We start from the raw sequence: 17,008 nt of genomic DNA on the forward strand, positions 1-17,008 counted from the left end.
TAGGTTCATAGTACAGGTATGTAGCTACACCGCTATTATTGTTTTTACTATAAACGATCATTGTTTTTTTGTTTAATAGCAACATGCATGGTAGTCTTACGAAATATTCAAAATAGGAACACTATACGCTTGGTCGCACAAGGCTCGAAAACAGATTCGTAGTGTGGTACATTGATCTATTTTTGTTTGATACACTCCCTTGCCGTTCCTCAAATTGTTTCCCTCGACTCATAAAAGCTGGCCAATAAAGGCAATGTTCCTCTCAGCGTTCTTACAGGAAGGAGGCCCATGATCTCGACGAATAATCCTCGGAATTAGAGGTAATGTAAAACAAGAAAATTAGAAGGACTATTCCATGGAAGGAGGGGAGCAGAGGAGGACACCATACTCCAGTTACAAACCTGACGCCATTTTGTTTTCTTGTTTTATCTTACCCAAGCGATGCAAATTGATCAGAGGCCCACAGTGTGGCCGCGAGCAATATTTACATTTGCAAAATGTCATCTCTGCTCAAACACGAAGACAAGTGTGTACACGGTCTCTTGTTCTGCCTCGTCGAGTGAAAACAACCTCCGGGCGGCCAGTAGTTGCAACGCAATAGTGAAAAAAATAAAGTAACAAGTCCTGCGAAAAGCAACTAATAAAAAGCGATTAGAAGATTACCCGCGTCTAAAAAGAAAAAAAAATCGCGCCGCGGCCATATTCTATTCCCCATTTGCACTTTGTTGCCTTCGAGCGTTGCAAATTAGCGCTAAAAGACAGTCAATATTGATAGTGATAACTTTAATTTGAGCGAAACTTTGTGACAGGCTGCGAAATGCTTTACGGCGATCAGGAAAAATTTCAAGGCATGTCGTTGTGCAAATACGACGACTAAATCAGGAGGCCGACTTGCTTGGGCGTGAGCGGGAGTGGGAAAAATTGAAGTTGAAAGAGGAGAAGGGGAGAAAATAGATGTAGCTATTTTATTGGCCGTGAATGAATTCATATAGTGTTTACACGCATTGTCGAGTCGTGAGGTGACATCGGCGAAGATGTGTTATTTGTTCGGAATATTATGTTATTAATTTGATTTACTGAAATAAGTGAATTACATTCGAATCGCGCGGGAGAAAAAGTGGAGATCGAGGATAGTGATAAATGGACACGATGTCGTCTGCGCTAAGTTGATGATCTCATTACTTTATTACGTTCACTCATCATGATGGTGACTTCTATTTGCGCGGGAACGATGGTCCCACAAGATTTCAGGAAATCATGTTACCTTAACTAGCGCCCTCTTGGAATTTCTCTTGGTGGCTTCTTTGTCGGTTTCTTTCATTTCTCCCCCTTCTTTACATTTCAAAATCATCCTTTTTCAATGCTATCGCATTTTCAATTCTTCAAGTTCTTGGTAACCATATTCGGATTTACTGGTACTTGTTGTTGTTTGTATTTCCGTATAATAAAATCAGGTACAAATACATGAAAAGTAATCATACAGAGAAAAGGGACCGTATACGGCTGGTAGCCCTTTTTCAGCTGCAACTATATTGTTGCTGCTGGTCTTCCATGGGGCCAGTTTATACAATGTGCAAAATATACATAATATTAGAAATTAACAGAATAAATAATTACAAAGTATCAGTCGAAAACATAAAATAAATAATTAAAGAAAAAGAAGAAGAAAAAACCAAACAACAAACAAAAACAACAACATATGAACATACATAAAGAGGTACTCATAAAGTATCATTCTTTTTTGACTCTGACTCTCTCTCTCTCTCTCTCTCCCCTCTCTCCCTCTCTCTCTCTCTCTCTCTCTCTCCCTCCCACTTCTCTCTCTCTCTCTCTCTCTCTCTCCTACTGCTTATCAATTCTACGTGTCTTTCCTCGTTTTCTTTCGAATTATAATTGGCATTGCCAATCTATGTTTCTATGATAAAGGGTATTATTGGGAAACGACTCATCTTTTCATGCAAAAAGGAACGCCCCCCCCCCTCCTACAGGTAGTATACAAATATACATGCCTTGAGAGGTTCTGGTTAAAACTATGCGCAAGAGGTGACTCCAGTACTATTTGCTGAGGGGCGCAGCCCCGAAGCAAGTGGTACTTTTGGAGTCACCGAGGCCCATAGTTTAACCAGTACCTCGAACAGAAGACATGGTGTATTTGTTTTATATCCTCCATCAAAAATTTATTTAAAAAAAAAAAAAAAAAAAAAAAATTGGGAAGAAAACAAATTAGAACAAAAAAAATGTCAATTTTTATCTAAAAAGATTTAAAATATTTTGTTTTCATTAAATTAAGATTTGAAGAAAAAAAATTGATTCAATTAAAAAAAAAAAAAAAAAAAAATTCAACTCCCAAATAGTAAACCCAAATAGTACTCTCATAAAGTACGAGAACGAGCTCTCAACCAATTAAAAGCCAACAAATTTTTGATGCAGGATATAATATATTTTAATCGGCTTTAACCGTACAACTATTATTTAATGTAATTTCATCCCTTTCTGTGCATTCTATACACCCGCTTTTGCTCGTTTCCATTTCGCTGATACAGATGTTGCGATGTCACCGCCCCCCCCCCCCCCCTCTCTCTCTCTCTCTCTCTCTCTCTCTCTCTCATTTTCTCTCTCTCTCTCTTTCTCTCTCTCTCGTTTCCCACTCTTTATCCACGTCTGCGTGTGAGCACCTGGGAATAAAAGAAAACTGGGAATGAAGTCCGAAATTAAGTAATTCGATTATATGCATAGAGCAATGCCTATTAGCCCTGTTCTCTCTAAAACCCCTGTTTTTGTTTATAATTTTATTTAATCAGCACTGTTTTAATTTTAATGAAACAGTGATTACCGTTGGCTTTTCACGAGGTAATACAAATAACGTAGTTTTAAATTTTCCTGGTGTGAACTCGTGGTCGATTTGTCACATTAGCTGTGTATCTGATATGATTATCAAATGATTGAGATGTTCGTCACCCATCGAAATATTGAAGGTCACATCAACTAGTAAAACGCAATTTTAAAGCCACCAGGATGACTTCGATGCAGGAAAGGTCATTTTAAATCATTGTTTTATATTTACCTCAATGGCGTGGAAGAAAGTACGCACATCATTAGAAAGAGGGCCACGGGACTTACTACTTAAAGTCATATCCGGGGTGGGGGTATTTGGGGTGCCAATGTCTTAGTCAGATTTGTGATCGATATCGCGTTCCTGTTAACAGAACTTTCACTCTGTTTACCGAGCTGCAGCCGTACCGCATTATACTCAAGGAAAAAAAAAAATCTTCATGCAAATCAATATTACTTATGTGTCCAGATTAGATGTATGTAATGGGAGGCGCGATAGCTCAGTTGGTAGAGCAGTGGTCTCGTAATCCGGTGACCCGGGTTCGAGACCATGCAAGACGATGCGTCAGTGCCCTTTGGTAAGTTATTAGTCCTCATTACCAGGTCCCTCGGAGAGGACCTAAAGCCGTCGGCTGTCTTACTAACAAGCATGTATGCTTTCTTAGCAGTCAGGTCAAATAACCACCACCATCACCACCATGTAGTTGTAAAGAACGCTTGTATTAGTATACGTGCCTCGAAGTTACTGCACCAAAAATCCCTCGAAGTAGCTATCGACATAGCTATCGACATAGCTCTTAGCTGGTTCAGGAGCTATTTAGCAGGCAGAAAACAATATGTATCATTAAATGGAACTGACTCAAGTCATCAAGCTATATCTTGCGGTGTCCCTCAGGGGTCCCTTCTTGGCCCCCTTCTTTTTATATTATATATTAATGATTTTTATCTTTCATCTAATGTACTATCTTTCATATTTTTTGCAGATGATTCAAGTGTATTTTTTTCTCATAAAAACCCTGAAGTTTTATTAGATACAGTTAATATTGAATTAAAGAAAGTTATTTTATGGATTCATGCAAATAAGTTGTCCTTGAATCTTCAAAAGACAAACTATATTTTTTTTAGTAACTCCCTAAAGGATGTACCTGGAAATGTATTTTTTGATGATGTTAACGTTGTGAGAGTAACTTCCACCAAGTTTCTTGGGCTACATATTGATGAGAAGCTGTCTTGGGCATCTCATTGTACTAATATTTGTAAAGTCGTGTCTAGAAATACTGGTGTAATTTATAAATTAAGTTCTTTTGTCCCACAAGAAATTTTGCTTATTTTGTATTCTACTTTAATTTTGCCCTATCTCAATTATGGAGTGCTGGCATGGGGAAAGTCATTGAAAACACAATTAGATAAGATTTGTGTTGCCCAAAGAGGGTAGTTAGAGTTGTTTTTAATGCAAGCTATCGTGCTCATACTAATGTTTTGTTCTACAGTAATAAGCTTTTGAAGGTTGAAGACATTTACTTTATACAGTTAGGCGCAATTATGTATGGTTTTGAAAATGGTACTCTCCCAAATGCGTTAGAACAAATATTTCGAAAGAACAATCAAATTCATAGCTATAATACAAGGCAGGCAACTGCACTTCATATTCCACGTGTAAGAACTGCTTTTGCTCTGAAGACGCTGGCTTGTACTGGTCCCAAGTTTTGGAACTCACTTCCTATCAATGTAACTAGATCTGTCAGTGTCTTTGGTTTTAAACGCAAATTGAAATTACATTTATTGAGTAACTATGTCGACAATTAACGTAAAAATTATATCACCAGAAATGATATTAGGTAATAATTTGTCAATTGTTATTGATAACGTGCATTATCTTTTTGTTTTTGTTATGTTTGATTATTCAATATAAATGTCAGCATTTCACATTCTCTCTCCCCCCCCCCCCCCCCCCCCACCCCCCTCCTCTCTTCTATTTTTCTTTTTCTTTACACCAAATATCATTTTCCCCTATTTACATATAACTTTCTTCTTTCTCTGTTTTTCTCTGTTTTGTTGTTTTTCTCGTTCCAGTTTGCTTTTTTCCTCTCGATTCCTTTGTATATATTTTCATCCTCTCCTTTTCAAATTTCAAGCTATCCCTTTTGTAAATATTTCCCCCATATTTAATCATGTGTAGTTTTGATAACTTTGAAACATTTGTTAAAAGTGAAACATTGATGGATTATTTTATATGGGGACCTTGCTCTTACAAGCCCAGCTTTTCTAAGGTCTCCACTTTCTTTCATTTGGATTATATATCGACTTAAAATTGCACTTAAATTGTTTTTTCTTATGCTGTTTTTTGTTCTATTATTATATGTAAAAATGTTGTGAAAGAAAGAAATAAAATGAACCTTGAACCTTGACATGTACATTGCAATTACGAAAAACAAATGAATAGAAATAATACAATGCTTACCCTGCCACTGTATTACGAAAAGAGTAACTAAAGATCAAATACGGATACTTTCTTTATTACTCATAATGTAGTCCAGAATCTGGCCGATTCTTTAGATTCCCTACACACTTGATCCAAGCCGCCGAAGATGGCGTTATCAGCGAGTCACCTGCTCGGCAGGTTGCATGCAGCGTGTGTGTCGGCGTGAAGGGGTGTGAGATGGGTGGGCTAGGGGGAGAGGGGGGGGGGGGGGGGTGAAGAGTTTGTGTGGTGTGAGTTGAGGGAACAGGTTGCATGCAGTGTGTGTTTGTGTTTGTATGGTTGTTTATGTGTGTGAAAGGGGGTGTGGTGTGGGTGGGCTAGAGGGGGGGGGGGGGGGGTGTGAGAGTGTTGTGATAGGATGGTAATATGTAATTTTAAACCTTCCTCTACTGTTATTTTGATTATACACTGTTACATGCAAGACTTTTTTTTCCTCTATGTTCATTGATTGATGTAACTAATGAAATGTCTTGTATCAAAGATCTTGTTTTATATTGCTTATCTTGATAATTTCTTGTGATGTGAAATTATGAGGAAGGAAATAAAATATCATTTAAAACAAAAAAAATCATTCGTCGGGCGTCCTTATTTAATGCAGGCTAGTAGCAAATTAGTAGGGGATGGAGCGTTGGTGTGGTGGAGATCAAAATTTAATAGGCTAGATTTTGGATTCTGGAATAGCCTCAACATCCAATTGTTTGATCATTTATATTGGAAGTTTCTGTATTCTTGTTTTATACTTTGAAGAAGCATATTTACTTTTGTTACGGTTGTCTTTAAGTATACTTAAATTAAACACCATGAAGAAATTAGTTTTCATTTAAAATCTTTAAAAATATGTTGTGCTTTCAATTTCACAAATGCACCTCATAGCGCATGGACAGTGTCATCTTTAGGGATCTGTATCTCTTTTCCTCCCTATTTCTTTCTCGCTCTAACAAGTAATTATGCCCCTCCCCCCCCCCCCCCCCCTCTCTCTCTTTCTCTCTTCTTTCCTGACCATCTCAACCGCAGAAAGAAAAGGTGAGGGGGCTTACAAATTTGTCTGAGGGATCCGACAAGCAGAGCAAAGCTCAACATTACTAAATAAACAAACAAAGAACGCCAATACAATTAGTAGACAGAAGGGAGGGGATAAGCAAATGCATGTTCTAGTACCGCCCTCCCCCTTTCCCTCTCTCTCTCTCTTTTTACATCAACGTATGTTACGATCTTGTACATTAATGCCTTTACTTTGTAAATGTGAATACCTTGTTTAAATCGAGTTTTGGTGGAAAAAATTGGAGATTACCTTCAAAGCAGTGCAGTACGAACCTCAGGTACTAACATTGATCTCTTGAATAGATGGAGAGAAAAAGGTATTAAGAAAGTAGAGTGTATACATTAAGAAACTGAAGATAGGGAAATGAGGGATGGCAATACAGGTATAGGAATACGAACAAATAGGAAAAAAACTTCTGTTTTAGCAATAATGTCAAGCAATTATCAGTTCTGTGACTCTGCATGTAATAGTACAAATGTTTTATTCTTACAATAACCAATAAGATGGGTTTTTTACAAATGTTGTTCTGACAAAATCTGAAACGCTTCATGTATATATCTCTCGAGCATAAGAAACCAAAACAATTTCATTTTTTCTCAAACAACACAACATACTTTACATTTATTTACAGTAAAAACACTACCAACACACACAACATTACAAGGCCTAACTCCAATAAAACTACTTTGATTCTGTATCATAAATTTCTCCTAAATATGCTAGATCTTAATGTCTCTTTCCTATAATCTATAAAAACTTGAACAGGCTATGCCCTACAACAACACCTTTACACAGATGCATGCCAAATTTTGTCACACCAAGAAGAAGCAAAGTTCTCAATAAACCATCTTTATGGAACACAAAATGGTCCATTAAAATGCTTCTGACTAAAACATAATGTAATAGCACTGGTCATGAAGTGAAAATTATCACACACATTGTAATGCTGTAATTCATTTTCATAACATCCACTTATACTTTCAGAATTGTGCGTCCTATTTCAAAGACAAGGTATATACATGAAAATGCATGCTTGTTGGGATTCAAGTTGTTTCAATGCAATCTAATAGTCGCTCCCCATTTCACTATTAAATATTTAAAGCATAGTTAACTGATGAAATTTCCCCCCCAGCATACTGCACAGCAGCATCTCATTTCAACTTGCCAACAGTGCGTATACCAATACCTAATTCCCACCTCGCAGACAGAGAGGACTCAAAGCTAAACAAACAGCACAGCTACGGGAGCAGCGAGTTACGGAACCATACTGCTTCAGCTGACCCGAGATGGCGCTAGAAAGGATTTTGCAGTAGTGCTTTAAGGTTTAAAGATATAAGACTAAATGAATTATGAACCAATAGACCCTCTCTTAAACACTGTCTGGGATTGTCTGTGTCATTGTTACTTTGCGATAGATACTAAACTTCTTGATGGTTATCAGAAACAAAACATACATGAATCTGCCCTGGTGATTTTAAGTTTGGTATGTTAATCTAATGATCAGAGCTCTTGATGGGACGTGGTATTCTCCATACTATATTTGTGGTAAAATTATTATACTAATATCAATATCTAGCATGTGCCATCAATTTTTCCTTGAAGAAAACTTAAAGAAAAGAAATCTTGTCCAGAAACCGGGTAGGCAACTCTTGGCTGTGCTCCAAATGTACTTTGTCTTCCTACGCTATGAGACAGGACTTGTTTGTATCATCTATTGTACTTGATGATGAAATGCAAACAGTCAGTTAGAAATGAATAATACCATGTGGCTATGCTCAGTTCATTTTAGACATTGCATAGTATCCCAATTGCAGAGATGCCAACTTTTGGAAAACAGAAATAGGGAGGATTTGTAACCGACACCACATAATGTGCGCGTAGCGCACATGTCGAGCGCGTAGTGCCCGACCCATGCGGCCGGGGTCCAGGGCCTGCTTTAGGGCCCTGGAAGCTCTGGGGTTCTAGATGATCTCTGGTGCAATCTGAGCCTTATTTCGCAGCATTTTACATGTGTATTTAGTTAAATAATTCCCACTTTTTTTTAAAATAAATTACAAATTGTACAAAATGCATGATGAATTCCTTTCAGACTTCTGAATACACGGGTACTTGATACTGTTTCGGTCTTATACTTCTGAGACCATTTCTTGGTCTTCTTTTGCTGATTTTCCGCCATTTGGATTCTGTGTCAATATCCACGCATTGGTTACAGCGATCCATATGCTGAAACAATCTTTTGCTACTTTATCTTTTAACATAGTGGAAATACTACATGCTAAAGTTAACAGACGATATTTCTCATTCAATTCACAGATATATATACTGGGGGAAAAAAAGAAAAAAAAAAAAAAAAAAAAAAAAAAAAAAAAAAAAAATCGTTTTTTTTTTTTTTTTTTTTTTTTTTTTTTTAATCGGGAGGATAAGGATGGAAATCGTAAGGTCGGGAGTTGGGGTGAATTATCGGGAGCCTCCCGATGAAATCGGGAGGGTTGGCATCTCTGCAATTGCATGAGGATATGATCGATAACCTTTCAAGTGATTACAACTATAACTAAACTGTGTTGTGTTATGGCACTACTCAAACTTTGGCTGAACTAGTTCATCAAGATGTTTTAAAAGCAGGACTGCACTACTTGTAGCTACTTGCGGCCTCTACATAACAAAAAATGCCTACGCGGTACCCGTTGGTCCCCCATGATCCCCTTTTCTTAAGTTAATAGAGAGCTGATTTGATGAGATAACCACCTGTCAGTGACCATGCTGGGAGGTCTAATCCCTCCTGGCCAAACTATTGCAGAGAGACTTTTCAGTATTGGAAATAAGACTGGTAGCTAACTTCAGTTTGCCAATACATGTCTAAGGAAATTGTGTGAACCATAGATATCAGCACTGCTGCAGGTAAATAATTCTTGGATGTGTGATTGAACTTCTTGCCATACTCTCAAACTCCCTACATTATTCTGTCTTTCACAGTTTGATTCGGTCTACCCCTTACCCCTCCCCCTTTTTAAAAACATTCTACTGGATAAGCATACAGTAAATCATGTTGTAAAATTTACAAATGCAATATGAAAATAGACATTTAAAAATAAGAGAAGTAATTTACAGGAATACAGTTGTTATGACTCAGCCTATGCATTTCTTAAACTGGCTTAGAATCCTTAAATACAAATAAAACAAAACAGAAACAGACAGACTGGGAATCAGACTAACAATGGTCTGTATGCCTGCAAGCATAACATGTACAAGCATCAGTAATTATATACAGCACTAATTTCTGATCTAGTTATCTAACAAAGCTTTTATTTAATTACATTTTATAATTCGCCTGCATCTCTTGTGTTATACACTGGGTTTTTTTTTGTGCTGAAATGAAATATGTACAAACTAGAATTTTCTATACAGATTGACATAGGCCAAGAGTGAAACAATGCTGCTCATTTTAGACAATGAACGACTTTTTTTTCTCTCAAAAAAAACGAACAGTAAACTTGGTTTACAAAAGAAGGACAATAATTCTGTGCAACAAAACATTTGTCACTGCCTTTCTGTAAATACATAGACAATCTGATACTTTCAGAGGGATCTGGGATCTTTTTCTGTTTTACTATGAGTCAATAAGGATTGTTTTCATCAATGCTTTTACAATGGAAAATGAAGGAATGATGTTAGGTGATAGCATAATAAAACATGGGCTGTCACGATAACTATGTACGATACCCTCCTCTCAGTCCAGTACCGAATTCTTGAACCAGTACGGCTTGTTCAGATATGGCATGATAAACCAGCGCACCCCGCCCCCCCCCCCCCCCCAAAAAAAAAAAAAACAACAACATTTTTGTTTCAAAGTGTAGATGAATGGTAACTGCACACAACAAAGATATTGCCATCTTCACTGAGATCTGTGTTATAAGATACAGAAATGTCAAACGTATTAGACTTCATGTCAAAAAAAAAAGGGCGGCGGTTTTGCTGTGTGATATCGGAACGAGCCTTTACTGGTTCAAGGCCAATACAAAGAATTGGATTAGGGTACTCTAAATAATTATCAACATGACCACAAAAAGCACCTTTATACTGTACACGCGACATACATGTAGATGAACAACAGTAACCAAATCAATCAAAAGGGGGTGTTTCACAAAGATCCTAAATCGAACTTAACTTTAAGTTGGACTTAAAAATTATGGAGAGCCATTTGTAGCCTTAAAATAAATATATTCAGAAGCGAAAATTTAAGTATTTTAGACTTTTTTATAAATTCCACATCAAGAACATGAAATCTCCTTGATAATAGAAAATATAAATGACTTGAATTAACATTTTATGCCTTTGGAAATAACTTTTACAAAATATTTTCAAATATGATATCGGCTTTCCATAGTTGTTAAGTCCAACTTAGAGATAAGTTCAACTTAGGATCTTTGTGAAACACCCCCAGTACTATACAGGATGCACATATACATCATTGTAATAATTTCGAATTCGTATTGCTGTATACATCACATCTTGGACAGCATCTCAACAAAAAACAATAATTGGAGGTTGAAAAGTTGTCGCAAGTTAAAATGCTGTCCACCGTTCAACACGTTAAACCATACGAAAATGGGGAAAAAGGTTGGCCCTTTAAAAACAACTTGAAAATGAAAACACAAGTTACAATGTCAAGTAAAATAGTTGAATATAAATTAAAGTAAATTAAAACAGTCGAATTAAAATCAAAATATTTCATCTGTAAGTATTCATGCCACAAATGTGCGTACTCTGCTACTCCTGTAAAGGTAAACATAAGATTGGGAGAAAAGTTAGGAGTATGAACAGTTCTCCATTAAAAAAAATTGTTTAATAATTGAACACAACAATGAAAAGAAAAGAACAGATTAAAAATGTATCTAAAAGAAAATATGATACATTTATACAATTTCGGTAACACAAAATTATTAATATGCATACTGTTTATAAATACATAGATACATATACATAGGCATCGATGAGATAATGATAACCAACTGTAGAGCTCAAGGAATGTTTCTCACTCAGACCACAATCAGTGATTGTTACATTGTTTGGAAGCCAATATGCTATAAGAAAACTGTCAAGGTAGATTGATGCTGCCAATGTTGCTAAACACTCCAGGTCTACTGTGCTTACTGATGGCACACACAGCAAAATGATACATGCTGCCAGCTTTGAAATGGGTGAGAGTGCATGCCATGGGTAAGGGGAGCGCATCCACGGCACCGATCTTCTTCCACAGGTCGGTGTTGGGCGTCGCCGACTCGGATTCCTGGTAAGCGTAGAGGAGGTATCGCTTGACGTCTATCTTTGAAGCACCTCCATCTGGGTCGGCCTTCCAGGAGAGAACAATACCCTCTTGGGAGTGCTTGATCTCCAGCACAGGTTTGATCGGCATAGGAGTGTAGAGGGATTGACGGGGAACGTCTAACACTATGTTCAGGTCAGGCAGCTGTGCGGGATGTTTGGGTCTGGTAGTTTCGTTTGCCTTCTGTTGTTGCAACTGCACTTGCTGCTGCTGTTGCTGCTGCTGTTGCTGAAGCTTTTGCTGCTGTTGCTGTTGGATCTGGCGTTGTGCCAGTTGCTGACTCAGTTGCTGCTGCTGTTGCTGTAATTGATGTTTCTGGAGTTCTTGTGGAGATAATCTTGAGGCAGCGGCTGTGGTTGCCAGATGAATGTGTTGGTCAAGTTGATTGCTTTTTAGCCTACATTCTTCAAGTCCCTTCTCCACATGGTTCAACTCACTACGCAGCTTTCGTTCCTGTTCCTGCAAAATTCAGATACAAGAGGTGATTGGAGTATAATAATAGGCACAAGACTTTGGTTTCACTACAAAGAACAAGTCTAGTGTAATAATAATAATAATGGTGGCTCAGGGTTCGTACACTTACACATTTTTAAAATTCCATGACTTTCCATGACTTTCCAGAGCAGGATAATGTAAAATTTCCACGACCATTTTCAATGATGAACATAATTCTTAATTTAGTCTTAATTTAAAGCGTACAACTATACATCATCGCAATACTAGGAAGCAAATCACAAAACTATAAGGTGCACCCCTATTTCGAAGATCCCCCCCCCCCCCCCAAAAAAAAAAAAAAAAATCTGAAAAAATCTGAAAAAAAAATGTCATCTTTAGTTTAAAAACAACATTGTTACTAGACCTAGGTCTAACTTAGTTCACAAGCACTTCAACTGTGCCTCGTATAATGAAAGTGAAAGTGCTTTTCGAACACTGAAATAAGACGCGATCTGATCTGGTTAACAAAAAGCCACCAAAAAAAGCCAACATTGGTCTTTTTGTTAACATCAGATCGGCTCTTATTAAAGTGACAGTGTTCGAAAATACTTTCATTTTATTACGAGGCACAGTTGAAGTGCTTGTGAACTAATTTAGACCCAGTAACAATGTTGTTTTTAAAACCAAAGATGACAGAATTTGTTTCCTCCGAGTCCAAACAGAAATGTGTACAAGCTAGTTTTCGCGTGGTGATTCGTTATCCCCTGTGTAAGTGAGCTGCATCATACAGGTGAGTGAGCTTAAGACACGAGAGAGCTTCGGCTGGCAAAGTGCCTTGTGACAGGGCAGAATTTACTGAGACTGAAAGAAAAAAAACTCTCTTCCTTTCAAATTAGGAACGTAGTTTAACTTCAAATAGTAGATCCTATTCTTTATTTGCATTATGTAATTCATGTTGAGACACAGAGATTTTTAAAAACCACTAAAAAGTAGCATTAGAGGACTCAAATATCCTGTACCTGACTATATAAGGCGCACCCCCGACTTTCGATATTTTGCTGACAGAAAAAAGTGTGCCTTAATTGCGGACCTTGGGGAAAGCAGCAACCACGAGGCTAGGCTAGCTAACTGGCTGTATGCTCGCGCTCGCACAATGGACGCCAAATGTGGAATCAAATGCGATTCAGGGTTGCGATATTCCAGTAAAGAGCAACACGATTTTTAAAGGGGTTCTTGAAAACACGAGTGGCTCATGATGCATAGTTATTTACATTTAATTTATTGTTTTATGAATATTCTGTGGTAAAACCCTGGGGTAAAACACCTTCATTCAAACTTTTAATCAAAATCAAAGCACAAGCTCGATCAAAAAGTCAATCGTACAGCGTGCATGCAGCATTCGTGTAATATGTACACACACCGGCACCATGCACCGCACCTGTCACTGCAAGTCATTTACACACACAAACATCTTGCATACATGTATGAAAGACACAATAGACACGATACTAGTAGGTCCTAAAGATATTGCGAGTAATTTTTTACGAAAAAGGTCCTGAACCACAGATTTTACAAAATGTTTTTTCCTTTGGTCACAAGACAAATTAAATGCCATTTTAACAAACATCTTGAGAAAAAAAAATTTTCTCTGACTTTCCAGAAGAAATAGACAAATTCCCTGACTTTCCAGAAATTCCCTGACCCGTACGAACCCTGTGGCTTCTTCTTTAGCGCACATGTCCGTCACGTCGTGATGCTCCTGGTGCTGCCCCGATTATTATCCTGGCTTTAATAAATGTACATTATTATCTAAATTACGACCTTCCCCACCCTGTTGTTTTCTAACATATTTAGCTACAATTTTAGATATAATCAACAACAAAAATTAATTCAAATCAGAATAATCTAATTGATATCAAATAATACATTTATCTTATTTTTGCACAAAGGGACCCTGAATGTGAGCCAGGGCACAATGTTCCTTCAAAGTTAACTTACCTGCACATCTTGCAGTTGTCTTTGACAACTTTGGAATACCTGGCGATTCATTCCGGATTGCTTGCTGCCTGATAGCTTGGACCTGAGGGCTTGCTGGTATTCTTCACCTCTTTTGATCTGAGACTGAAATTTTGAAGAATTGAAATAACTTGGATGTTGATTGGCAGCATGAATAGGAATAATTACAATAATACATGTAGTAATATAGTCAAACCTGTCTACAGCGACCACCCAAGGGAAACACAAAAAGTGGGCTTCGTAGACAGGTTCCTTTAGTACATGTTTTAATGAGAAACCATTTTTCAAGGGGCAAAAAATGTGCTTGTTGTAGACAGGTGGTCTTTGTAGACAGATGGTCACTAAAGCAGGTTTGACTATATTATGCTGCTTTTGTACAGCGCACATCACATTTTAATATTATGCACTTCTAGAGCACCAAATGTATTCAAGTAAAATGTACCCTCTTCCTACACCTGGGTCAAGTGTGACCAATGTCTTGCTATAGCATGTTACTGCTGCAACAGGGATTCAAACTCTGTATCTTGTGATTCACCCAGTACACACAAATTCCCAAACGTAACACAGGCCAAGTGCAAAATTCCCCCCCCCCCCCCTCCCCCAAACAAAAGAAGATTAATACAGAGACACTGCATTACATACAGCATGCCTTACATGTACAGCATCAAACCCATGATCCTCCACTTGCTACATTTTTCATGGGGAAAAAATATAAGGTTAGATACTATACACTTACCAAAATGAGTCGTTTCTTGTTGCGATGTTGTTGTGCCTTGGTCTGAATAACACTCATCTCTTCCTGCAGCTTCTTGATCTGAACCATCTGCGTCTGCTGCTGCTCCAGCTGACTGGACTGTAGCCTTTGAGCGGCAATCCTGGCTTGCTGATGCTGCTCCTGTTCCCGTTGCTCCCTGGCAGCCTTGGCCACAGCTTGGGCATGGTTGGCAGCATGGGCTCTCTCCTGGGCTTGGATCTGGTCCTGGGTGCTGGCAGCTTGACTACGGGCTAGGTTCTGGTAGTGCTGGTTCTGCTGCTGCTGCTGCTGCTGCTGCTGGAGGGCTAGCTGAGCTGAGCCGGGCTGTAAAGTAGAGGTGGTGACAGTTTGAACTGCGCCTGCACTAAGAGGTCTCACCATCTGCACCTGTACCTGACCAGGTGCAGCCTGGATTTGCTGACACACTTGCAAACTTTGCTGTAGGAGCAAAGAAACAAGGATGCCAGTTAGAATTGATCAGAAGGCCTGAAAATCACCTAGAATGAGCTATTTTGTTCACAAAAAAGCCTTAACTATGGTCTGAAAATAACTCGCCAGGGCCTGAATTCAGGCTATTGCCTGAAAACTGGCATCCCTGAAAGAAATAACATTGCAATACTTTAATAATAAGTGTAACGTCTTCTTAAAAATACAGAAAACAATTATTCTAGACGAAGTGCTACTTACAATTTATATCTTCATCAGGGAGAGTAAAATAATGATTGACAGAAAAATGTGCAGTTTGTGAGAGTAAAAGCTAGCAAGTGAAGGAGCCGTGGAAACCAAAAGCTTGTGTACCAGCTCATGCATTCATGTATTAAACAAAGCCAATATTACACAGAAGCCGTGCCAGTTGTGTAATAAAGGCTAAACCTGAATTTAGAATTATCAGTGTTTTCTTCATGAACAGATATTTAAAAATATGAGTGGAAATGCCAGAGTCTTCTGATGCAGCAAGAATTAATCTGCAAATTGAAGAAAAGCAACCACTTTTTCATAGGCCTCTCATACACTTACCTGTTGGGTAGAGGTAACTTGAAGCTGTTGCCTGGGCTGCTGCAACCATGTCGGGCCCGGTTGTCTTATGGCAAGAGCCGCAGCCGAAGCAGCAGCCCCTGGAAGCTGATGGACACCCTGTCGACCCTGCTGCAGCATCTGCAGAGATATCCGCTGCTGTTGCTGTTGAAGCCTCTGCTGTATGGCCACATGACCCTGCATTCTGGCTTGGTTTTGTATGGTTGTCAGCCCGGGTTGCAGGCTGCTGATGGTAGTGGTCTGCTGCTGCTGTATGGGGACCTGAGATACGGCTACCTGAGAGGTTGCAGGGTGACCTCTACCTGCAGGAGCGATCTGGTTCTGTCTGGGGCCATGCTGGAGGCTCACCACCTGAGGGCGTACGTTAGTACCCTGCAGCAGAGTGGTCACCACTGGAGGATTCACATTCCTGAGCTGTAGTACAACATTGAAACGAAACAAGGCTTTAGTAAGCACGCACACATTGGCATGAATCTTCTGCATGCTTTCCTTAAATTCCACAGTAATGATGGTTATTATTAACAGTTAGGCTAATAGCTGGAATTTCTATAATTGACCTCTCTGAGCTGTAGTATAACATTGAAACAAAACAAGGCTTTAGAAAGTTGTTCTGGTTTGATTTGTTTCTCTGCAATATAACTACACTGATCACGTATTTTGCAGCAAACCCCTTCTTGAAAAAAAATCTAAGATAAACAATATTTTAAAATCACTCACACACAGGCATGAGTCTTCTGCATGCTTTTCTTAAATTCTACAGTAATGATGATTATTATTGACAGTTAGGCTGATAGCTGGATCTCTGTTGATTGACCTCTCTGACCTTTGACCTTGGTCTACGGACTACAAACCCAAAATCTGATACGACTGTTATAATAAGGCTAATACCTGGAATTTCATCAGTTGACAACTATAACAATGACCTTTGACTTAGCTACTCCAAAATCTAATCAGATTGTCTCCCTATGGTGATAAATACTATCATCAAGTTTGAAGTTCATATCTCCAGTGGTTCTTTAAATATCAGGATAACGAGAAAGCAGGACAGACAAACAGACAAACAGACAGATGGAGAACCCGAAAACATGA

The 17,008-nt window shown here is 38.4% G+C and overlaps 2 protein-coding genes across 4 annotated transcripts in view; both read right to left on the reverse strand.

Annotated features, from left to right (window-relative positions):
* Positions 1–11,276: 11,276 nt before the first annotated feature.
* LOC115929643 (putative uncharacterized protein DDB_G0271606) lies at positions 11,277–16,319 on the reverse strand. Its single transcript, XM_030999266.1, has 4 exons — positions 15,902–16,319; positions 14,867–15,322; positions 14,113–14,235; positions 11,277–12,138 (listed from the first exon to the last, which is right to left on the reverse strand). Exons 1-4 carry the CDS (start codon positions 16,100–16,102, stop codon positions 11,452–11,454), a joined length of 1,467 nt encoding a protein of 488 aa, XP_030855126.1. The 5' UTR covers positions 16,103–16,319; the 3' UTR covers positions 11,277–11,451.
* Positions 16,220–17,008, reverse strand: part of LOC115929641 (mucin-12-like) — a 37,372-nt gene continuing 36,583 nt past the window's right edge. For all 3 annotated transcript variants that reach the window (XM_030999257.1, XM_030999252.1, XM_030999259.1), the window contains one exon: positions 16,220–16,333. In XM_030999257.1, the coding sequence (XP_030855117.1) occupies positions 16,321–16,333 (13 nt within the window). In that variant the 3' untranslated portion in view covers positions 16,220–16,320. The remainder of the gene's footprint in view (positions 16,334–17,008) is intronic.

Source organism: Strongylocentrotus purpuratus, unplaced genomic scaffold, assembly GCF_000002235.5.
Source record: "Strongylocentrotus purpuratus isolate Spur 01 unplaced genomic scaffold, Spur_5.0 spur5_contig_861, whole genome shotgun sequence".
Taxonomy (NCBI): domain Eukaryota; kingdom Metazoa; phylum Echinodermata; class Echinoidea; order Camarodonta; family Strongylocentrotidae; genus Strongylocentrotus; species Strongylocentrotus purpuratus.